A 24,778-nucleotide genomic window follows, 5' to 3' on the forward strand; every position below is an offset into this window, starting at 1 on the left:
TACAATATTCTTTTTATACTCCTCTAATTGCTGTGATATGATTTAAATCAGATTTTGTCAGCGATTCCAAACACTGAGGTACCAAAACTGTGAATGGTTTTTGGAAGACTCAAATAGTGTTGCCATGATTTATTAAAATAAGAGCAAAAAATAATCTTTAGGATAGGATAAGAAATCTTTTCTCTTGTTTTTCCTCAGTTTCCATCATTTAGAATGACAAATACATCTATTTATTTAATATGTCCTGTACTAGTTATATTTATTTATTCGCATAATATGTAAAAAAAAAAAATTTGTGGGCAGGTGGGGAGTGGGTAAAATAATCTCCTGACTAAACATCATCTTGTTGAAATTATCAAATAATTTTGAAGTCCTCCAAAACCATTTGTCATAACCAGTTATTAACAGTCATCACCAGAAGAGGGCAGCATTAAATCATGTAAATCAGTGAGAGGGAAGAAAGTCAGAAACAGAATTGCAGCACACAGATTACAGCAGTATTCATATTTGTATAGCATTAGAGGTGAATGATAGTTGAACTGTTTAATCAAATTCTCCTCATTTCCTGTTTACGCTTATGGTGTTTCATGACATCTTCAAAATTCAACGTGGAGTAATATTGACCCCCAATAACCATAGCAGAGTTAAAAAAAATGTCCATAACAGTATCATGGGAACATACTGGTATTTTCAGTTTAATTAAACTTCTGTGTTGAGTTAAATGTTTACATTTTATATACAGTAGGTTGTTCATTGACAAGAAATAATTATTACCTACGTCCACAATTAATGATGTACTATATTAAAACAGCACAACAATAATAAACAGGCACAAAGTAAAACCTGAACAGATCATCACCTACAGGGAATGTTAAATCTCCATTATTCATGAAGAACGTCCTGAATTGCTCATAAAAGGGTTTGATTAGTGGATGATCTATGATCTTATAGTTGAGGGGGCTCTGGTGAGATTTAAAGCTAGAGTTTTGCGTCTTGGTGGATTCTCTGCTAGTCTCCGTGCATCTTCCTCTTCTTCTCTCCAGAGCTCACGCTTTTTCCTCTCTAACTCCTCCCTATCTTCATAATTCTCCTCCAGCTCTCTCTCCTTTCGTGCAATCTCTCCCTGCCTCTCCTCCAGAATCTTCTCTTGTTTTTCACGTAGCTTTCTCTCTGAGCTCGGGTAAAACGACGTTCTGTAGCAGCTTCTGCCATTGATGGCCACCAAGGCTTCAATCTTCTCCAGTAGTTTGGTCACTTGCTCAAAGTTTTCCATGTTCTTGTTATTGAAGAACACAAATCCACCACTGCATGTGCGGATGAAATCTCTAAGGTCTTTATCTGAGCTGGCGATCACGTCATTTGGCATTTTCCCCTCTAGTCGATCTCCGTGTGTGAACAGAACCACTGTGTAATTCCAGACGTTCTTCCCGAACATGTTCTGGATTAATTTATGTATGTTCTTGTCCTCATTGGTTAAGTTTCCCAGCGGCTGAATCAGCAGAAACACGTGTGGTCCTGGCTTATAGAGCGAGATCGATTTCATGATCTCCCTGATCACCTCCTTCTCCATTCGATTTATCTTATTCAGTCCCGGTGTGTCGATTATGGCCACAGGTCGGCCGTTGATGTTTCCGGAAGCTCTTTCGCAGAACTGTGTGACTCTGCTCAGCTGCATGTCCGTGTTGAAGGCGTTACATCTGAGGATGGTGTTTCCAGATGAACTTTTTCCAGACCCTCGAGCACCCAGTAACATGATGCGCAATTCCTCTGCCTCAGCCTCAGCTGGAAAAAGATCAAGCACAGTACAGTATGTTGACATTATTAACTTGGTAGCAGGAGATGTTAAGAGACAGTTCACCCAAAAATGTAAAATCATCATCATCATCATCATTTACTCACCATTCCGCGTTCCTTTGACTTTCATAGTATTTTTTGTCCATACTATGGAAGTCAAAAGATACAGTTTTGAAGCTGCATAAGGTTAAATGATTTACTGATTGATAGTTATACCACCTTTCGACCACTAGAGGTCTTTCTCCAGAATTCTGTCTGAAATCCTCATTATTCAGACTTGTGTAGCTCACGTTGTTTCTTACTGATGACTGATTCCATGCCAAACATTATCTCTGCACCCAAATATATGTATTATTGTACTCATAGACCTGAGCACCCATGGGAGACACTGCGTTCAGTGGTGGGGTCATGCTCACAGTGAAGTAGCCCTTGTGGAAGGGTCATGTTCATGGGTCATGGGTCAAAGCCACTAGAAGGCAAGCCTGCAACATTTAGCCCAAAAAAGTGTAACAGCTAATAGTTCTGCTTCTACTGTGGCAGTATGTGTTAAAGGAGACCAGAGGCAGTTTTTTTATGTATATCAATGGAGGAGAGGCTTCAATGCACTGAATAAACAGCTATAATAAACAGACTTTTTGTGAGACAGCTGGGATTCAGCTTACAACACTTCTCAGTTATTCCTATGGTATCCGTAAACAGCGACTGAGTGTCACAGTAATGCGTGTTATGAGTGTCGGCTGTAATATGATTGGTTATTAAGGCACATGTGATCCAAGCTGACCGTTACGCTTATTTCAATAGTAAGTCATACAGACTCTCTCATCTCCCAATAGTAAGACAATCTCTGCTGCTTCCCAAATTTCGATTCCCTCCAACTTCTGGGTTTGAGGCCGCAGCAATGTACACCGGGGAAGAGCATGGTGAGATGAGAAAAGTTCTGTCGGGTGAATCCTAGTTAAATAGGCCTAGTTGTTGACACTTTTTGCTTTCATTAGATAGAATTAATTCTGATTGACAAATCTGTTTACATGAACGCTAAATAAAGTGTTTGGGTAGATGTGTGCACTTATATGTCACAAGCTTCAGATCGGATTTACTCTTTCGACATGCACACACTGCATTGATATGTTGCATGCTGTTTTAAAAAGCACACTTGATATTAATCTACTTTGGGTCCAGCACATGAACTGTTTCCCTGCACCCACCGGCAGAAACATAAATCAGCACCTACAATTGTACTTGTTTTAAACATCTTAAGTAAAACATTGGATGTGAAAGAACATTAAACGACTGCAAACTGCATAACTTGCTGGTTAGTAGTTAGTAGAAAGCACTTAATCAATTTATCAGTATTCAATACACTAAGAGAGAAGATGAATTCTGTTTTGAGTTATTGTGTCAGGTAGGTTCTTATGCCTAAAAAGCTTTTGGAAAAGCACATGTGACTTTGCAAAACCCAGTCTGAGCATTCTTGGTATGCTGATCTGATGTGTTTGGGTCTTTATCTTGTTTTGTATTTACTGCTCAGATTGGAGTGATTTCATGTGCAATGGCCATTGTCTGCTTTAGACTCTAACAACTAAAGGACTAAAAGACAATAGACCGGCTAAACCTGCTTATTACATTAATTCACTCATATTTAGTTCAAGTGGTAATTAATATCACACTTACCGTTCAAAGAGGGTGATTTTGAATATTTAAATCAGATCAAGCCAGATAATTAATTGATTTATTAATAATAATATATACTACTACAAATTAGGAGAATAAAAATGATACTACATTAGATTCATATAAATCTCAGAATGTATTAAGCTTACCTTGCCAAGTTGGTGATTTTGAATTTGCTCTTACATTTTCATATAGTTCATCAATCTCAGCTACGGAAGATAGTGAAGACATTGAATTTTACCTTAATGTTTTTCTATAAAAGAGCAGATGTTTCTAATGATTTGATTTTAATGAACTGATTCCGACTTGATATAATGAATCAGTAACTCACAGCCCAGTGACGAGTCAAGTTCATACGTTTCCTTCTCTGTTTCAGTCCACTGGCTCTCTTCTGAAGTCATCGCTCTGGTTTGTAGAAAAGAACCTAAGGAATGAAAGATTTAACCTCAGTATTTGAGACTCAACTCTTTATTTAACCAGTCTATATATCTCTAATTTTCCGTTCTAAAACTGCCTGCCACTAATACACACTCAGAAAGTCTTCCAGTTTTTTGTATATTCAAACAGAGATCAGGCTTTAGTCAAGTGGCTGGATTTACAAAAATAAAAGAAGCTTTTCAACATTGCAACACGTATTTTTTTTATTTGAATTACCACTCTGTAAGCTATTTAACCATGTATTTCTATGATTTTGTCTTTCAAACATTAAAATGCGCAAACTTTTTTTGTCCTCTGAACCTCTTTCACCTAATATATTCACTTGTAGTACACCTGAGTTTGGGAAATCTTGAGGTAATATAATGTTTATGGCACTGTTTATTGTTTAACAACAAATGAAATATATTTTCTTACTCTTTGTATTTCCATGTCAATATGCTACAAAAGTGTCCTATTATTGAAAGTTAGGTCAAAAGTAATCCAAACATAGTCTGATTATATTACCTAAAATGTGTAATGTAATGGATTATGTTACTATTTTTATCATGTCATTTGGAATCAGTAATCTACCCTGCAATCTGTAAGTAATCTTTAAAGATGTATTAAAGAAATACTCACAGTGCAGAGCTGGTGTTGATGATACTGGATCCACAGACAGAGAGTCGAGTTCTTGAATCTGAGTTCCTTCGCCACTGTGAATGACTGACAATCCTGTTTAACCACTGTCTTTTAAGGGTTTCACAAGACCAATGATCTAATTGCCTCTCTCTTCTGAGAGGCATTTAGATCATAAAAAGAGGAATAAAACATCTTTCAGATATGCAAACAATTTCAGCAGTTTCAAGCATGAAGACGCACTACTGAGTTAGATAGTTTTTTCTTTAGTGTTTCATCCAGTCAGACAGTTCCGCTGTTATCTGACACCTCTCTCAGGTATGCTTTTTTTTCTTTATGCGTGTGTGTGTGTGTGTGTGTATGTTTGTGTGTGTGATGTGTGGTTGTGTGTGTGTGTGTGTGTGTGTGTGTGTTTATTTGAATATATACTTCATTGTAGAAATTACATTGTCACTTGAATAAAAGTCTCCTGCTTATGGAAATATGGTTCTAGTTATAAAAATATGGTTATGGTTAAAATACCAAGCAATCCTATTTGGAGTTATTTATATGACTGTGTCAGGTTGTGATCAGGTTGGTTTTCAGGAAGTGCATACTAAGATAACACCTGTGAGCTCAAAAGCCAAGAACAAAATAATAATAATAATAATAAATCTAATTTTGTAATCTCTGATTGCCATCTGTTGCTATTTTCACATTTTATTTTCATTCAAATTCAACTCTATACTAATATATATATATATATATATATATATATATATATATATATATATATTGCATTCATTGTTTTTTACTGTATATAGAAGAAAAAATGTGGCTAATTTAATGCACACTAACAATTTCTGCTCTCAATATCGCCATTGAGAGAATCAAACTGTGAGTTACTTTGGATGAATATGGGATTGGTAAAATGACAGTTCAATGAAACTGCTTGACAAACTGTTGAATGCTTCTTTGAGGACATTTGTGTCTTTTTAATGACCCTATGAATGCTACATTACAATAGATACTTTACTTGCAGTTGAGTATATTTTTCAGTTGACCAGTGGAGGGAAATGGTGAGACAGAAGGAGACAGGCGATGTGGAAATAACCAGAGCATGCAGTCAAACCACTGTGTTACTGTAGTACTACACATCCTCCTCAAGAAGAGAGAATGTCAGACAGAAGGAAGTGAGTCATCTAAACCAAACAGGGGGAGGAGAAAGACACCAGAGTTCTAAATAGTTTCTGGAAACTGTTTAATGTATTTTTAAGCATTAACACCCTTTATCCCAAATGGAATTTGTTTTTTTCATTTGTGTTTTAAATATCATAGAGAACGTAGAGATAATATGTGACTCGTTTTTCCTTCAGACGTCTATAATCATGCCCCTATCCATTAAGAATAAACAGATAAGTATAGCCAATATTTATCTGAGCAAATAAGTTCAGATAATAATACCTGTCTGAAACTAAGCAAATGGCTTCCTCCATAATATTTTTTGAAACATTTTTCAAATGTAAAACTCTATTTTTCAGATGTATCTGATGCAGCATTTTATTTATTTTTTTGGCATTATAGTAATTTAATTTGAATGAACAAAATTGATGTGGACTAAATGATATTGGGCATATTGATTTAAAAAATAATCCCCAAGCAAAGTCTCATGGTCATTGGGTAGATGTTCTGGCACATATTTTCATACATTAGCCTATATAAAAACAATTATTTTTAATGAAGAAATACAAAAAAACATCAGTAGAAGGCATTAGTAGCTAGTCCATTTATATATATATATATATACCATATATACCATATATCCCGTTTTATGAAATAATTGTTTCTAGCTGCAAGTCTTTTGGCCTGATGTGTGTCTTTTGGCTAGACTGATAGCTATTTTTGGGCTGGCTGGATTCTCAGCCTTTTTTCTTGCATCATCTTCTTCCATTCTCCAGAGTTCCTGCTTTTTTCTCTCCACCTCTTGCTCAGTTGTGCAGTGCATCACCAGCTCTCGCTCCTTCTGTGCAATGCTTTCCTTTCTTTTCTCTAAAATCTTCTCCATTCTCTTCCGGATCTTCCTCTCTGAGGCCGGGTAAAAAGTCAAATCGTAGCAGCCCTTTCCATTGATGGCCATGAGGCTCTCGACTTTCTTCAAGAGTTCTGTCACGGGCTCATAGTTCGTCGTGTCCTTGTTGTTGAAGAACAGGAACCCACCGCTGCACTTATGGATGAAACCGCGGAGCTCCTTGTCTGAGCACGCGATGACGTCATTGGCCGTCTTCCCCTCCAGTCGATCTCCGTGAGTGAACACGATGATGGTGTACTTCCAGACACTCTTCCCAAACATGCTCTCGATGAGTTTATGCATGCTTTTGTCATCATTTGTTAAGTTCCCAACAGGCATAACCAGAAGAAACACGTGTGGTCCTGGAGTGTACAGAGAGATGGACTTTAGGATGTCTCGGGTCACGTCCCTCTCCGTACGGCTGATCCTGTTCAGTCCCGGCGTGTCGATTACGGCCACGGGTCGGCCGGTGATGTTTCCAGTCGCTCTTTCACAGAACTGAGTGACTCTGCTCAGCTGCATTTCCGATTTAAAAGTGTTGCACCTGAGGATGGTGTTTCCGGTGGAGCTTTTCCCAGACCCTCTCGCACCCAGTAACATGATGCGCAATTCCCCTGCAGCCGAAATCATGAAATACGTTTTAATCATGAGATAATAGTTTAATAAAGCTGTTTAATCCTCATAGTCTTCATTAAAATTTAAGCATCAGGATGAAACTGATTATGGCAAACTCTTAATTTTTGTACTTTTTTGGGTGGATTTTTTCTTTCTTTTTTTATGCACAAGCTTTTCAGTGAACATTGCCAAAATTATCCACAAATTACATTTTTTCCCACTCAAATTCTGAATCGCATAAGTTGGCATATGACCAATCATATCTAAAAATAAATATAATAATAATAAAACATTTTTTTTTTTTTTTAAAGTTTGTAAGATTTGTAAGAATGTGAAAACGTGGATGCCATCTCACCGTGTTCCTTTGTTGATGCGGTTAAATTGGTTTCCTCTTCGTTAGGAACGTTTTCATACAATATGTCATGCATTGCATCTGTGAATTAAATTACTGCTTAAGTCTAAATAAGACATGATTTAAGGCCAATTGTTATGTAATCTTTAAGAAATTCTTGTAATTAAAAATACATTGATCTTCCTTATCTGATTAACAGTTAAAATGCTGTATGGACTATAATAGTTTGGCTTACTAAGATGTTGTAAACAGATTGATTTGTGTAATTCATTGTGACTCACGGCTGTTTGATGAATCCAGTGCAGAATCGTCCTCATCTTCATCTATCTCTTCATCTGAATTCTTACAGTCCATCTTATCACGAAGATTCGTTATTTTCTTACGTAAACAGAAGAGAATTTCAAACTTCACACTGCATTATGTCATCATTTTCCCATTCAGTCTTTGTGTCAAGTTTAGTTTCAGTCTGGATTATCAAAGTATAACATCAAGGAGAAAAGAAGTAAGGAAAAAGAAAGAAACCTACCACAGTTGAAGTTTAGGGTTTTTAAACCTGATAATGCACCGATCAGCACCAACACACCTGTGAGTCTCCAAGAAATATGCTGTTTTCATCCGTGCACTTTTTTCAGTTTGAAGGTAAACATAGGTATCGAGGGCTGGTCTTGTTGAAAGATACATTCACTTAATTTGACAAGGGTTTCTCTGTGGCCCAGGACTAGTTCAACATGTTAGTCAAGAACATAGAGTGTGTTTGGTATGCGCTTTTATGTTCCATAGAAAAATGCTCCTCCAGCTTTGAAAGTGGGGGTTCGTTTTCAAACTGAGAAATAGAGAAGATTGAGTCGTCCACATTTCTGATATTGAGGAGCATGCAGATGATGATTCGTGTGCAAGCGTCTGGCGAGTATGGGTAAACCACCCCACATGTGACTGTAGACGTGCGTTGTTACCATAGCAATACGATTATGCAACTCCTCGGCAGCCATGGATGATGTCACAGTCCATTGACGTTTAAATTAGAGCAGATCAGTTTTTTGGGGGGGTTTGACTTTTAGTGTGCTGCTGCTTCTGTGTTAACAGTGTGAATGGGTTTCAGTGTGCTAATTTATCTACATATCCCAGTTTCTTCCCCCTAAAACCACTGGATGTCATTTCAAACTAATATGACTTTCTTTCTTCTGTTGAAACTAAAAAAAAAAAAAAAGTTTTTCACAGTTCACTCTGTTCTTAGGGTAAGATCAGAAGACATGTGATTTATATTTACATTCAGGGGCTGTGAATACATATATTCTATTTGATTATTGGTTCTCAACTGTTTTTGCTTCAGGACCCTGCTTTTATATATAAAATTGTTCAGAAGATTGGGGTCAGTAAGACATTTTGAAAAAAAATAACAGTTTTTTTTTTCAAAGGAAGTAATATATAACCATTCAAATGTTTGGGGCCTGTAAGAAAAAATTTGAAAGAAAGTAATACTCAGCAAGTATGAATTAAATTAAGTCTGCATTGTTACAGTTTCTATTCGTTAAAGAATCTGTTTCACAGATTACACAAAAACATTAAACAGAACAACTGTTTTCAACATTGATGATAATAAGAAATGTTTCTTGAGCAGCAAATCAGCATTTCAGAATGATTTCTGAAGGATCATGTTAAACTGAAGACTGGAGGAATGATGCTGAAAATTCAGAAATAAATTAATTAATGTATGCATTTAGCAGATGCTTTTATCCAAAGTGACTTACAGGCTAACATTTTTTTGCCTAACGTGTTCCCTGGGAATCGAACTCACAACCTTTTGCACTGCTAACACAATGCTCTACCACCAATTAGAGACTTTTTTTGCATAATTCTCACTTCCATTTGATTTATTTTATAATTTAATGACTTAACTATCATTCAGAAATGTGTCCAAATATTTGATGGTGTATTAATATAAGGTCAGTACTTCAGACAGTATTTTATTTAGGGTTTTAAAGAGAGCTTCATTGTAAATATGAACTAGTTTATGAATAACAAGTACATATCAACAGATATTGAGTGGTTTACATAGTGTCAGAAACAAAATGCTGCATGTGCCATTTTGTTTTGTAAAGATCATTGCTGTCGACAGTGGAACCTGATCTTAGATCAGCCTTCCTGCACTGATACACTTTACCATACGAAAATAACTTCTAGACCGGTTTCTCTGGTTCTGTGAAGGTGATACTTGATTTTACTTGATAACACAAAGCCACTGAGACTGTAATAGACCTTTAACCAAAAGTGTTTACAGTCTGGACATAAAAATATAATTTCATCTTTCTTGATAAGGGGATGTGAAATAACCAGCAAGTGTTTCAACTTCACAAGAATCACAACTTCTCCACTGTGAATGTTGTACTCAGGAAGTTTAAGACACTGAGGCTCATGTACAAGTTTTATATAGAGACTCATGGGAATCCATACGGAAATTTAGATGAGAGGAAAACAAAGTAGTAAAAGCATTTCCCTCTCAGCACTGATCTTCACACGGTACTGGAATGTGAGTTGAGTCATAGAGTTTCAGTTATGAATGAATGTAAAATGTTCATCTTTAGTCTTCAAAGTCAATGATACTATTAACATTGATTAATATATTTTATTAAGAAACACATCTCCAGTCAGATGATTCAAAATCTAAATAACTTAGATTTTTCATTTATGACTTCTTAGATTTTATAATTGATGTCACATAAAGGTTGTTTAATATCATTGCACAATAAATGTGGTGTAGCCTACTTTTTTTGCGTATGTTTTATCTTTGCTTTCAATAGAATCAACTTTCAGAAAAACAGACAATTGCACAAATTGACCTCCAGGAGGCAGTAAGATTACTCTTTTTGTGCTGTACTTCAACTAAAAAATCAGTCAAAAGGAAATTTGTTTTCCATGTCCCCATAATTTAGTGATTAATTAAAGTAACACACACACACACACACATAGATAGATAGATAGATAGATAGATAGATAGATAGATAGATAGATAGATAGATAGATATGTATTTTTTTATTATTACACACTTGTTATTAGTATTAGTATTATTACTATTGCTAATGTTGTTAGGCAAAAAAAAAAACTTCCTTCAGTGGTTCAGAGTGCTCACAAAGTCGAATTATGATCCTCCATTGTGAAAAAATAAATAAAGCTAAATAAAATCAATGATGTGTTAACATACATGGAAAAATAAATCACTGTTTCGAAATGTGTGTGTTCTCTGCATGAGTGTGTGTAATGTGCATTATAGAACATATACATACATACACACACACAGATATATATATATATATATATATATATATATATATATATATATATATATATATATATATATTATACATGCATATATTATACTTAAGGAGCTCATTAATTAAACACAATTTGGAACTCATGTCCACAATTTTTTTGTATTGTGTCTTAATTTGATTAATAATTATTAAACAAATAGTATTTTAAAATTACATTTCAATTTGTTTTATTTTACTCTTTAATTAACTATTAATTTATTCTTCATTTTTGTCTATTCTGTATTATTCCACCCTTGATATTACATATTCTTCTTGCTATTGTTAACCTATTGTTGTTAAGTTATTTATTATGGTATCATTTATATTATACAAATAATTTTATACTATAATAAATCTATTATATTGAATATGTTATTGTAGAGTTGTAGTCGCTTTTCATATTATTCACTTTACTTTAAGTTGTACTACATGTACTTTTTAATATAACATCACTTTTCTACTGTGCACTGTGTCAGTGCATATTTTCATCTTCACTGGAACTACAGAGTTCATCTGTAGGCTATAGTGTCACTTTTTGATTTGTATTTACTTGTTTTATTACATTTTCTCAACAATAGTAAATTATTAGTGTTTAAAGATGTATTACTTAGATTTTATCACAGAATTTCAAAGGGAATGAGCTGTGTTCTGATCTGAGCCACGAAAGAGAAAAAAAGAAAGAAAAATGTATGGATTGAACACAGAGAAAGCAATAAAACAACTACATTTCATTTAATGTATGTTCAAATTAAATTACATGCATATGTCACAGTTATACTAAATTAACATTAGAATTGTACACCGAAAATAATCAACTAAATCAACAAGTGAGATAAATGTGAGCTTTCACAATTCCTTACGAAAATTAATAATTTTCCAAACCTAACTAAATAAAGTGGAGGCAAAGTTTTTAAAAGCACATATATCACAAACCTGAAATCGGTTGATAAATGTGAACGTTATCGTGTTTTTATTCAGAAAAAACCGCAGCTCCCCGTTTACTTCCATGTATTTTAAAGGCAGTCTTGCCCTCACTAACATGGCGGACGCGTTGACGTATCGCAGCAACGGCTCAGAGCGGCCAATGAGGCGTCTAGTTATTTATATGTCTATGATCCACACCGCCATTCTTCAGAGTACTCGCCCACTATTGGATGAATCCTAAAAACAGGCGGGCTTCCGGTTGAAGTTTACTGGATATCGGAAACGTTCAGTGGAGTGCAGACCAGTGTAATGCCAATAGATGGGATGGATCAAGCACTGTAAAGTAAGAAAACTGTTAAACCTATTATTTTAAAGACTTAATTCGACACGCAGCCGCTGTGCACGCGCTGTCGTTTCTGCGCAATTCTTCCAGGGTGTTTAATATCGCATTATCAGCTTGCTGGAAGTTGTACTGTGTAGTTGGGAATAGCAAGCACATGGCCTGAGATTGCTTGTCAGGTTAGTCTGCCATTATGTTTGTTGGGTGAAACAGCATCTTTTTTTCTGCGCTGTCAAACGTATGACCGAAGGTTATAAGGGATACAGGTCACCTTGGCCACAGTGGGCAGGGGAGGGTGCTTCTGGTCCTGATGCTGTGAAGGTGGGACTGTTATGAAACATGCATCGTGACATGGTGTCTGTTGTTTTATTGCATGCATCGGTCATTAGGTGGGGTGGCATGTTATGACAGCTCTGAACATATGCTATTCAGGGGTTTTTAGGTGTGTTATTTGCCTTTGGGTCAAAATTACTGTGGTATTGCTGTAGTATTTTGGACATGGCAATACCATGATTTCTGTATTTTTACATTAAAGTATTGTCCTACCATGTAAATACCACAGTGTATGAATACTGTAATCATACAGTACCAAGATGTGTTAGATTGTCGTGGTAATACCATCATATTCAGACTTTTTACTTTACGTCTGGTCATTAAATGCATTTGAACGACATAACTGCATCATAGCTTTAGAAACAATAGTGTAATGTCCTGTTTTGCATTAATGTTAATGGTTTAAGTCAAATGCTGTTTAAGCTTGTCAAGGTCTAATGTTTTGGTGTGAGTGTTTTGAGATGTATTGCAGCATGATTAATAAGACTTATTGATCGCTCTTTTTGTCACATCAGCATTCGAACTGCAGGATGGAAACATGAGTACACCATATCCCACAAATACACAGTAATGATACGGTTTATGATCAACAAGCATGTGTGTTCAACCAAGTTCGCTTATGATTCATAGTGACAATATATAGTGAGACAAAAGGAACTCAGACTTCTTCATCATCTCACACAGGGGACTTTGAGACAGTATTTCCGTCAGTGTGTCCTTAATGCCTGCGTTCTTTTAGTCACTCTCACTTTCATGCTTTTCGTCTTCGGTTTCAAAGGAATGTCCCGGGTTAAAAGCAAGTTCAGTTTTATCAACAGCAAAAAAAGCACTAAATTCTCCCACGTGAAAGTATGTGTTGTTTAAGTCGTCTAAATGGCCCTAAATGGACTAAAACTGCTGTTCTAGGTGGATAAACTTCTGGTTAGATTTGCTAACATAATTCTAGTGTGCGGATTTCTGTCTATGTTAATAGTCCTGTTCTGGTATCTTTGTGCATACTGAAGGATGAGTCAAAACTATTTTCTGTGGCATGCTGTTGATAGAGCTTTTATTGAGCCCAAAACATTCCTCTGTGCAACAAAAACTTATAGGTCTCAGCAAGGCCCAGTGTGGGATACCAGTGTTGTTATTGTTAACTAAACTTTAAGAAATTGTAAAAAAATAAAAATAAATAATAATAATAATAATAATAATAATAATATATATATATATATATATATATATATATATATATATATATATATATATATATAAGAATAAAGCTGATATAAAAACTTAAAGACAAAAAACATAAAACTGTTTAACTTGAACAAAAGTTACAATGAAAATTGAAAGTGCACAAATAAAAGTAATTCAAAATATTCATAAATACTTATAAATAATAAATAGATATAAATAATGCTAAAATAACATTGGTTGATACTGAACATTTTAGATCCATGGTCTTGTTCATGCATTTTTTTTATTCCTAACTTAAACCTCAATGCTTCTGTGATGTATTTCACATAATCTTGGTCACAAATCAGCAGAATTTGCAACAACAATGTTATCTAGCTTGCTTACAGAGACGAGTTTTCGTGGAAACTGTAAAAGTGACTTATCTCAGACAGTTTTTGAAACATAATTTTCATGAAGTGCTGAAAACTGAGCAGTCAGTATTGTTTTGCACTGTGGCCTATGTATTGTTTTCCAGCAAAAGTTCAGGAAATTATGAAGTTACATTATAGCTGTATCATTACCAGCTTCTTGTTAAAAAAAAAAAAAAAACTAAAGAAATCTTAACATGGAATGAATTATCAACATTTATAAAATAATAAATAGTAATATTTATTAAAATAAAATACATGTAATATTTCTAAAAACATAAAAGTACTTTTAATTGGTCATTCTTTTCTGCTTAATGTCCCTAATGTAAATAGAGCTCATAGATGTCTTTATTAGCTAATTTTGTGCTTTTTCTTTTCCTGTTTTTCTTTCAGTTAGTGGTGCCCCTCACCTGGCATGGAACTACGCGGGACTTTTTGGAGCAGGAAATAAATCAGGTAACTGAATCACAGGCACCTACTCGTAAACACCTTGGGGTATTCCCCCCCCCCCCCCACACACACATCTGCTCGTGTTTATTTTGCTGCTGCATATGCAATTCCCAAAACCCTGATCTTCTCTGCACTTCTCTGTTTTTAACATTCCTCAAGATCCTCTGATCGTAAGACGTTCACTTCATGCTCTGTTACAATACTAAGAAAAGTGCTGTGTCCATTGTGGCTGCGAACTTGGTAGCCATGTAGCCTAATAGGTAAAGTCGATATGAAATGCCTCTTAGAACCCATTTTGCTTCAGTAATCTGATGTATCTCGGTGAGAAAAGCAGTATTAGCCTGTTCTAATGTGGGATTGAAAGTCAGTTGGTAATGTGTGCCACTCGGGTGAGTACCAAGCGGCTGGCCTGGGTGCACCCGGCATGGATTAGCCAGATGCCACTTTGCAGAGGCACCAGGCACACTGCATGATATTTTCTCCCAGTGACCTCATCTTTTGGGTGAAGTGTGCAGTCTTAAACTGTTGCCTTGTCTATGACTCACTTGTTTTGCTTGGTAAACAGAAAAACCATCTAACTGCCCGCTGTTGAAGCTGATAGTACCGCCGGAGAGCATTTGTAGAGCGACGATTCATCCCAGAGGGAATGATGTTTTGCATTCTGACCCAGATAAAAGCTAACAGACTGACCGCGATAGCCAAAATAAGAAACTTGCCCACAGTTTTACAATTCAAAGATCTGAAGGGAATCCACGTTTGAAAAGATGAGGCCAAATGCAAGACATGTTGAGGCATGGTGCTTATAATGGAGGCTTGGGTTTAAGTCATACCTTGATCCAATTCCTCACTCTAAAAAGTAGCCGAAACCCCAAAATGTGTGACTTTAATTGGACATAAAAGATCCTTTGGCTGGGACTGAATAAAACAGTGTATTGGAAAGGCTGTAATGTCTGGCTAGAGTTCGCAGTGATGTACGATTAGTGATGTCAGTACGTGCAATATGTTCCCAGCACTGGAGCATCAGTTTCCTATAATGATCAATAAATTACATACATTTCATCTAAGTGTATAGCAAAGTCTGTGTTGTCATCCGTGATTAGTGTGAGTGTGTGTTCAACAGCCAGGATGTCAGAGGGAATGTTTCAAAGGGATCATGTGACGCTGATAAAAAGAACATTATGTTGTGTATTTGGTGTAATGAATTGTGTTATGCGGTTTAAAAGTTTGTTCTGAAAAGCGAGGTGTGCTCTGATTGGCCAGCTATCCAATGTGTTTTGATTGGCCGAATGCCTCAAGTGTGTGACGGAAATGTTAGAAACATCCTAGAAACATGCTAATCTTGTTAGACAAGATAATCAAGCTAGAAACATGCTAATCACACTGGAAACATGTTAGCAACATGCTAGTAACTTAATATGCTAGCAACATGCTACAAAAATGCTAATCAAGATAGTTATCATGCTATTAAATTGTTAATTATACTACCAACATGTTAGTAACATGCTACTCTTTCTAAAAACATTAACAACATGCTAATCGTGCTTTCAAACTTCAAGTTCTTAATTATTTAAAACTTTCAGTTTGGTCAAAGTTTGTCTATGAACTTTACTATCTAGTTCCACTTAATATTCTGTCCCCATCTGTACATGTGAGAATCTTGCAGTCCCTTTTCCCTACACTTCCCCCTTTTCATCATCGCTCAGCACATTTTACTAGCCACAAACTGCTCCCACTCTTATTTTTAGTAGTAGGGAAGAAAACAGAAGGGAAGAAAAACTAGGAAATTAGAGGAGAAATAAATGACTTTGCAAAGTAATTGTGGTGTGAATCGAGTTCTAAAACAGAGTACGCCTGTCAATCATGTTTTCCCAATTGTGACATCATTCGTCACTATGGTGATAGATTCCATCAGCACAGTTTTGCTCAGATGGCCTGTTGACTAAGCTGTTATCTACTCTTCTCTTTATCTTTGTACTCATTTTTTTTTCCACACAGCTTGGCTAAAATTTTATTAAAATTAAATTGCTCAAATACAATTAGGTTATACCAAGTAAATGAGCTGAACTACTTCACATCTCTTGTGCTTGAGTTTGTAGCTTTGTTGACATTTCTACTTTTCAGTAAACAAGCTGAATTAACCCTGCAATCTCCCTGTTATTCAAAGCAAGGTAATACGATCTGAGACTGATCTTTTTTTTTTTTGTAAGTTGAGATCAGTTCTGATGGATGCAGACTATATTTACTGAGAAAGTTGAGAGGTTTTCATAGAATTTATTTGAACAAGAGAAATCCCTGATGTTGATCCAATCATGAATTTAAGGCATTTATTCAGGGCCCAAATTTCAGTTTTGAAAATTAATTCCTCTATTAGGTGACTTGTTTGTTTTTGTTTTTTTCATTTGAGGAGGCCATTTTTGTTTTCAAAATATATATATATATATATATATATATATATATATATATATATATATATATTTATCTTATCTAAATGTTTGATCATGGACTGTAGTTTTGTTTGTACAACCTTGTAACACAAACATATTTACTTTAAAGGCTTTTTCAACATTGTGATTATTTTTATACACAGTTCTTTAATATAGTCTTTCATTAATTATTAAATGCTTTTTACTTTTGCATTTACTTCTAGATTTATATATTAAGTTGCTAAAGCCAAACATTTAAATGTCTTTTCTTACATTATCACAAACATTTTAAATTAAAACTTACCATACAAGGAAACAGTCGGCTCTACTGCCTTTTATTTTATTACAATAACTTTAATTAAGAACTTTAAAATGATTGCCTTGTTTATCTAAAAGTGCTATTTTCCTTTAAACCTAGCCAAAAAAAACAAAAAAAAAACACATAGCCTATGTGTTGGCTGTGAAACACAGTAAACTTTAATTACATGCATTTTTGGTGTAATTAATAAATTTTTGTGTCAATGCATTTTCATATTCACTGCAAACAATGCGCCATTACTTTAATTCTGTGCGTTCGGTGCAGCAAAAAATAGACTCGGTGCGGAAACTATCTCTGCACTGCTGCAGATGCACTGCTCCTTAATGCACAGAGTGAACACTTTAAAACATTAACATGAGTGCAGAAAATACACACCACATAGGCACTACAAACAGAATAATGTGAACCTAGCATTAGGGTTGTGCTGATAGACGATAGAATCATGTATCGACAATAATCAGAGATATCGACACATTTAATGGCTTCTATACGGCAACGCGCTCTTCTCATACACGAGATTAACTCTTTCTTGTCGTTACAAATGAAGTAAAGACAGAATAATATCAAGGCAGCAGAGACTAAGTGAGAACCACTATGGATAAGTTAACTCTGCCGCCTTGTTTTTATTTTCATGCACACCGCACTATAATGTGATGCATGCAAAATACATAGTTTTGGTCGTTACAAAGTCTCCATCCACAAATAGACGTACATCATCTGCAGATATAAGGTATTTCATTGAATTTAACAAATAATCTGAACGAGTAATCTGAAAAGACTGCACCTATATCTGTGGCGGTGCATCACTGTAGACATTGCAGATCTTCTAAACAAGTTTTTTTTGAACATTCAAATGCTCTAGTTTTTCAGACATTGTGTAAATCTCATGTTCCTGAACATTCAAATGTTTGTTGTAGCAGATATTCAACAAATCTCTCGTTTGAACATTCAAATCTTTTCCCCTGAACATTTAAACATATCACAGTTATGTTTTTAAACATTCAAATGTTACAGATATTGCAAACATTCTAAAATGGAAGTTGGTCGTTGGAAATGGTGAACCTCATTAGCATAAGGGGCCATGACTGAATTCGTGACTCAGTGTTGGGATGATGGCATGTCAGATTCCTCCACAATCTGTCACTGTAGAGATGCTGCCTGACTTTTTCTTTCTGTATGTGACGTGTTATAACATGTTACCATGGTGATTGTCATCTGCTTAAAATGCTTGCAGCAGAGTTTGTTACCGCTGTTTTTTATTCTGTTGCATCATATAACTCTACACCACACACACATTTCTCTCCAAGTAGAATGCTCCCTTTCTTTATGTGACTAAACCGTTTGTTTTTTTACACATACAGATTGGTTCTATGCACTCAATCCATTCTGCTGTTCTTTAAACTGTTGTTTTCGCTTGCAAATCACTGTTCACGTGCTTGATGTGCTTTTGACCATCTTTTAGTGAAAACAACGTACAAAAAGTGTAAGTGTGGAAAAATGGAAGTCAGAAGAAAGCAGATCATATTTATTTAGCTTTAGCATGAAGCTGCAGTTGAATTACACTTGAGTAAGAGTAAAAGGCTGCAAATAATTTTAGTTTTATGCTTGAAACACGATTTACACCTTTACAAAGCTTCTCTTGCGCATGCAAATTTAATTTACACTTACAGTTTTATGTACACTTCCACAGCTCTTACCCTGCATATTCAAATCTTCATACATATTTACAGTGTTGTACATTTTCCTGGAAAATATCCTTGTACATATTCTGGAAAACTGTTGTCCAAATTACATTTTACACTTTACACAAGCCTACTAAATACTAACTTTTAAGTAGATTAAAAATGAATGACTAATGTAATTACTTTTAGTAATGTTTTCTCTTTCTCTTTGAGGGCTCTTTTTGACAATGGCGACTATTTGGGAGGATTCAGGTCCAGGTGCCCCAACTGATGCCACAGGCTCCGCCTCCAGTCCACAGAGTGATGCTGTAACCAATGAGCTGCAAGAACTGTCTCTTCAGCCCGCCCCCAACTTACTTCCTATTCATGAGAGGAAAAATGGTGAGCTTATTGTAGTGCAAAAATTATTATATATCATTTTTAGATCTTAAGACACTGAATCTTCAACAACTCAGACTGAAGCATTTGTGAACATGACATTTGTAGCTACATTTAATCTCCTGTATTTTTTTTTCAACTTGCATATACTGTGGAGTTGAGCTGATGGTCTAACTTTAACTTTTTGCAACACTACCCAATGACAGGTGATTTGAGAAACGTATTTGCTGTAAATATATCTCGTCACGCTGGAATTATGGATCAGTTTTTCCTCATATATTCCTGACAATCAGTGCAGGTAATTGTGTCGTGAAGTGCCGCCCTGTCAGAACAACGTCAGGACTAATATCGTTCCTCATATTTTTGTCTGGGTGCCTTAATAAAAATAATTTTCACCACATGGAGTTATAAACGAAATAATTCTTAAAGGGGTACTATTATGCTTTTTCACTTATTCAGCTTTAGTTAGTCTGTAATGTTGTTGGTTGAGCTTAAAAAAAATAAAGAGCTTGTTCTAGTACACCCCTAAAACAAAATCAAGACATTGTAAAAGAGCATAATACAACCCCTCTAAGACATCCTATAAGCTTCTGATGTCAGTTTTCTCCTAAAATTGCAAAAGAATTGTAGTACGATTTCACAATACGCATCGCGATGCTGGCCTTTTGTAAACCTAGCAGCCGATTTTATTGGAGAATTTTATTCTCATTTAGTGCATTTTATTTTCATCAGATGCTGAACTGTGCAATCACGGAATAATTTTTTTTTCTTTGTTTGTTCTTTATTTTTTAATATATATTTTTTATAATTGCTAAAAATCATGGTAACACCACAATACGGTTCCATTTGTAAACATTAGTTAACTACCTTAATTAAATACCTGTAAAGGTTTTAGCATTTGTGAATACATTATTAGAATCAAAAGCATCACTTAATATTATTTAAAGGACCTGAGCTAACATGAACTAATAATGGACAGCTGTAGTTTTAAGATGAACAAAGATTAATAAATGCTGTAAAAAAAAAAAAAAAATAGTGCTTGTTTAATGTTAGTTAATTGCATTAAGGCAGAGTTCATCAAAAAAAATTAAATTTTGTATCATTTATTGAAAGGTTGCCAACATTCTTCAAAGTATTTCCATCTGTGTTCAACAGAAGACAGAATCTCATACACATCTGAAACAACTTAGGAGTGAGTAAATGATGACAGAATTTTCATTTTTGGGTAAATTATGCCTTTAAGGAATGGAGCGTATTGTAAAGTGTTACCAAAATTAGACCAAATTAAATTACTTTCACTAGCATGCAAATTTGGGAATAGACACAATGTTATGATAAGCTAAATGTTATGTTCTGAAACCTTGCACATGGTTAAGCTGTGTTTAGTATATGGTGCCCAGCCCCTGGCTAATAATGGTTTCTAGGTTTCACTAATCTATGTAAACACCCATACTTGCATCCCACAAGCTCTGAATAGGAAAGACTGAAATCAGATTGACAATTGAGTTGTATCTGTTTGGTGCCGCTACTGCCACCCAATGGATCTTATCAGCACTTTGGTCTTTTTTTTTTTTGATCTTGAAAAGGATTGGACAGTCTGAAATCACTTCCACTATTTACACACTCTGGCAAGTGAGTAGTCATTTAGCAGATGCTTTTAACCAAGCGTGAGCGACCTGATTTAAAGTGCCCCATTCAGGCTAATGGATTGGCCCTGTTGAGAAGTGTTTGGCTGCAGACATGCACTCTACTCCGTCTGCAATGTCACTTGCACTTTCTGTACTGGAATTGGAAATGAGTTATTGCTTATTGCTTCAATATATGTATGACTTTTGTCAGACTTCTTTAAAATGATTTTGAAATAAATATAGTGAAACTCACAGTGATATGAGTGTATGCTCTGTCCATATGCTGTACAGTCAAGCCAAAAAGAATATTTGGACACTTTTATATATTTGTCATCTTATCCAGTGCCATTAATTTAGGTGTATATTTCAGTTTGTGTATGAATAATATTTTGGGCCGACTATACGTTTGTTTGGCCATATTGCAGTGCTGTCATTGTGGTGTTTATTCTGGACCTCAGAACAATTTGAGTTATTTTAGTATTATTTCTATACTGTTGTTGTATTTATTAATATTTTTGTTCTTTTTATATTTTCAGTTTTCATTTTAGTCATTTGTTCTTTATATTGTTCATTCTGCTTTTTATATGTGTTTATCAGTTCTTTTATCATTTATTATTATTATTTTATTTTATTTTTCAGATTTCACTTTAAATTTAAAGAAACTGTTCACCCAAAAATTTAAATTGGTAATTTTTTTACTGGTGAATTTATTGTGTGTATTTATTTATTTAATCACCCTTTGGACTTTTATTCTGACGGCACCCATTTGCTGCAGATCATAATTTTTTTTTTCCATATAATGTTTCTAGTTTACTTCCAGATTAAATTAAAATGCATTTAATGGTTTTAGTTAACAGTAACTTGACTTGATGCAGAAGACAGAATTGGGTTTACATATACATGCATATTATTCATTAAAATGCAATTCGTTATTTCTGTCACCCTTGAGCTGTCACAGTGTTAGTTTATCTATAAAATGCATGCATCTTTCTTGATTTGTATCCTCCAAAGATACTTTACACCCTCACACTTCGGCATGTAAAACCAAATGTGCTACAGGAATAAGTCTGCTCTGCTTAAAAAAAAGAAAAAGAAAAACACCTCCTAAAACACCTGCCGAATGGAGCGATTTTACACCTAAATTCAGCAGCTTTAAATAGCTCCACTAGACAATTGTGATGTTCTCCATTCAGACACCAGAATGTATGCACAGTTTTAGGAGGTCATATTTTACAGATTTTAGTTTCAGCCATATATTCACACAAAGAAACACAGTTCTGTGACTGCAAATGTGCTTTTGTGTGTCTTTCTGTGGGCAGAGAGAGGTCATTAAGTGCAGTGTGGGCTGCTTTAATAAAACACACACTACTCAGCACAAATGTGTGTGTGTGTGTGTGTGGACTGAATGACTTGAGGAACAGCTGCGGTTGTGCAGTAGTGCTGTCACACACACACACACACACACACCTTTCCTTGCAGATAACTTCAGTCTTCATGCTGCTTCTGCAACAGCAGGAGCTCTGGATCTCTGATGTGGCTGTTTCTTCTCATCAGATATCTTCCTTTTTATTTCTTATTTCTTTTCCGTCCTCTTCTGCTCTCTTTTTCTCTTCATCTGGATTCCTGTGAGCAGATCAGCAGTTCCGAGTGAATGACTGAAACCGGCGAAATATGAAAGACACGAAGGCTGCAGGAAGTTTCCGGAGTTAGAAACTTCAGCGTCTCTTTGAAGGAAAAGCACTTCTTTTTGACCTTTTGAAACCTTTTTAAAAACATGACCACCGTGCTGAACACCAGCTCGTGGCTCCACGCCAGCCCCGCCTCTTTTGGATCTGCTCCAATCAGCCACAGCGTGAAGAAACAAGCCGTCCGATTGGACCGTGAGCGGCGTGCCTGCCTGAGTCTGAGAGAAGGTGTGGAGTCATGTTGCATGTGTGCATTCAAACCAATAAACCACAGTTAAAGCCTCTTTAAGCTTTTTTTAAAGCCTTTGTGAGGTTTGCTATAACTGTTATGTTTTAATTTATATAAAATGATTATTATTATTATAAGTTAACAACAGCAACACTGCAATATAGTTTCGTTAAGGTACACTGTTTTATGTAAACTATACTTACAATTAACTCTTGCTTAAGAGTTTTTTCACCCAAACATAAAAATTCTGGCACCATTTAATCTTCTGCTAAATACAAAAGAAGATATAATGAAAAATGTGTGTAAACAAACAGTTAATGGACCCCACTGACTTCCACAGTTTGATAAAAATCCTATGGATGTCAATGGGGACCGTCAACTGTTTGGTTACACACGTTCTTCAAAACATGTTCTTTTTGTGTTCAGTAGAAGAAAGAAACACATACAGGTTTGGAGCATCTTGAGGGTGAGAAAATGATGACAGCATTTAACACTTTAGGATGCACTCGTGTGTTGGAGTTTAAATTAGCCGTGGATTAGCATCAAATGTAATTAGATCAAATGTGAGAAGTGAGGTTGTGTTCGTGAAACCTGTAAACAGCAGGCACACTGAGCTGTTAGCACGTGTTTGTGTGATTGTATGTGCTGTGCGTGGTATGCCATGGGTGATAATGGAACCAGAGAGACATTCCCACAGTCCAGGATGAAGAAACATCAGCATACACACACACACACACACAGATGCTTTATCAGCACTGGTGTCCTGCAGGTCGCAATTTGAGACACGGGGCGTAACTTAGTATAATATCCTCAATAACTCAGCGGCCTGCCACACAGACTGAGTGTCAGGTACAGTATGACTGTGAGGACTCAAATAGAAACATACGCAGAACAAGCTACAGAGAAAGATGGAGGGATTCCAAGCACACCATAAGTCGTGCATTGTGAGATTTGCAGTGAGAAGAGTGAAACAACTCTTCTACAAGGCTCAGATCAGTTTATATTCTCGCTTTGTTGAATTATTGATCTCAGTTGTTTGACAGAAAGGTAACGCTAGTTGCAGGACCAATTCTTTCTTTTAACTACAGTAGTTGCTAATTAGTATGCATATTACTAGCGTATTGGGTGTTTATTATTACTTACAAAGCACATAAATGCCTTATTCTGCATGACCCTATTTCAGGTCCCTTAATCCTATCCCATACCTACACTGAACAACTACCTTACTAACTATTAATAAGCAGCAAATAGAAAGTTTATTGAGGCAAAAGTTGTAGATAAACTAAAAGTGTGACCCTAAAGGGTGACCCTACACAGCTACAGTATTTCCAGGTATGAGTCCTGGTTCTAGATCAGTGGTTCTCAATTCCAGTGTTCCTCTTTAGAAGAGAGCTCGGTGCATGAACTGTGTTCCTATTTACATGGTCCAAAGTTTTCATTGCTCTCTACTCCCTGAGGTGGGAAATACATCAAAGTTTACTTAACTTCAGAACAATTATTCATGGATTTGCACAAATAGGTTTAACTTCCTAGAGAAGTGTGACAATATACCTCTGTAAATAAGTACAATTTAGATTCACGTCTTGCACACTCTAGTGCCCTTTGAATGGATATGCTCCCTTCTAATTGATAAGATTCATGCAAAATGTGCAGAGTGGGGGATTGTGAGGACTGGGACTGAGAACCACTGTTCTAGATTTGAATAATCAAAACAAGAAATGAAAAAAAAAAACATATATATATATATATATATATATATATATATATATATATATATATATATATGTATGTATGTATTAGTGCTGGGCAACAATCTTTTTTTTTTCGTGAATGCCTCGTTAATGCCATTATTGTCTGCGATTTAATCACAATGAATTGCGTTGTTATGCACAAAACTATGCATTCAAAAGTAGTGAATTTTGCACTTTTTTCATTTAAAAGTAGGCCTACTGCTATATGA

General features: G+C 35.5%; 3 protein-coding genes across 10 annotated transcripts in view; 1 reads left to right on the forward strand and 2 right to left on the reverse strand.

Annotated features, from left to right (window-relative positions):
* Positions 1 to 671: 671 nt before the first annotated feature.
* On the reverse strand, positions 672 to 4,813 carry LOC113053441 (GTPase IMAP family member 4-like). Of its 3 annotated transcripts, XM_026218459.1 has the most exons (4): positions 4,522 to 4,812; positions 3,797 to 3,889; positions 3,615 to 3,674; positions 672 to 1,782 (listed from the first exon to the last, which is right to left on the reverse strand). In XM_026218459.1, exons 2-4 carry the CDS (start codon positions 3,864 to 3,866, stop codon positions 938 to 940), a joined length of 975 nt encoding a protein of 324 aa, XP_026074244.1. In that variant the 5' UTR covers positions 3,867 to 3,889; positions 4,522 to 4,812; the 3' UTR covers positions 672 to 937. The 3 variants fall into 3 exon arrangements, with proteins under 3 accessions (XP_026074244.1, XP_026074260.1, XP_026074250.1); XM_026218475.1 differs by lacking the exon at positions 3,615 to 3,674 and having other exon boundaries at positions 4,522 to 4,813; XM_026218465.1 differs by lacking the exon at positions 4,522 to 4,812 and having other exon boundaries at positions 3,615 to 3,718.
* An 804-nt stretch (positions 4,814 to 5,617) lies between these two features.
* Positions 5,618 to 8,800, reverse strand: LOC113042151 (GTPase IMAP family member 4-like). The gene is made up of 4 exons (XM_026200756.1): positions 8,059 to 8,800; positions 7,814 to 7,910; positions 7,536 to 7,613; positions 5,618 to 7,179 (listed from the first exon to the last, which is right to left on the reverse strand). Exons 2-4 carry the CDS (start codon positions 7,884 to 7,886, stop codon positions 6,344 to 6,346), a joined length of 987 nt encoding a protein of 328 aa, XP_026056541.1. The 5' UTR covers positions 7,887 to 7,910; positions 8,059 to 8,800; the 3' UTR covers positions 5,618 to 6,343.
* Positions 8,801 to 11,964: 3,164 nt separating this feature from the next.
* LOC113053453 (MKL/myocardin-like protein 1) overlaps positions 11,965 to 24,778 on the forward strand; it is a 39,202-nt gene continuing 26,388 nt past the window's right edge. For 5 of the 6 annotated variants that reach the window (XM_026218490.1, XM_026218517.1, XM_026218499.1 and 2 more), the window contains exons 1-3: positions 11,965 to 12,108; positions 14,418 to 14,480; positions 19,112 to 19,279. In XM_026218490.1, the coding sequence (XP_026074275.1) occupies positions 19,126 to 19,279 (154 nt within the window). In that variant the 5' untranslated portion in view covers positions 11,965 to 12,108; positions 14,418 to 14,480; positions 19,112 to 19,125. Of the gene's footprint in view, positions 12,109 to 14,417; positions 14,481 to 19,111; positions 19,280 to 22,537; positions 22,818 to 24,778 lie in introns of those variants that run through there. The other variant, XM_026218507.1, reaches the window with a different exon arrangement.

Source organism: Carassius auratus, chromosome 3 (genome assembly GCF_003368295.1).
Source record: "Carassius auratus strain Wakin chromosome 3, ASM336829v1, whole genome shotgun sequence".
Taxonomy (NCBI): domain Eukaryota; kingdom Metazoa; phylum Chordata; class Actinopteri; order Cypriniformes; family Cyprinidae; genus Carassius; species Carassius auratus.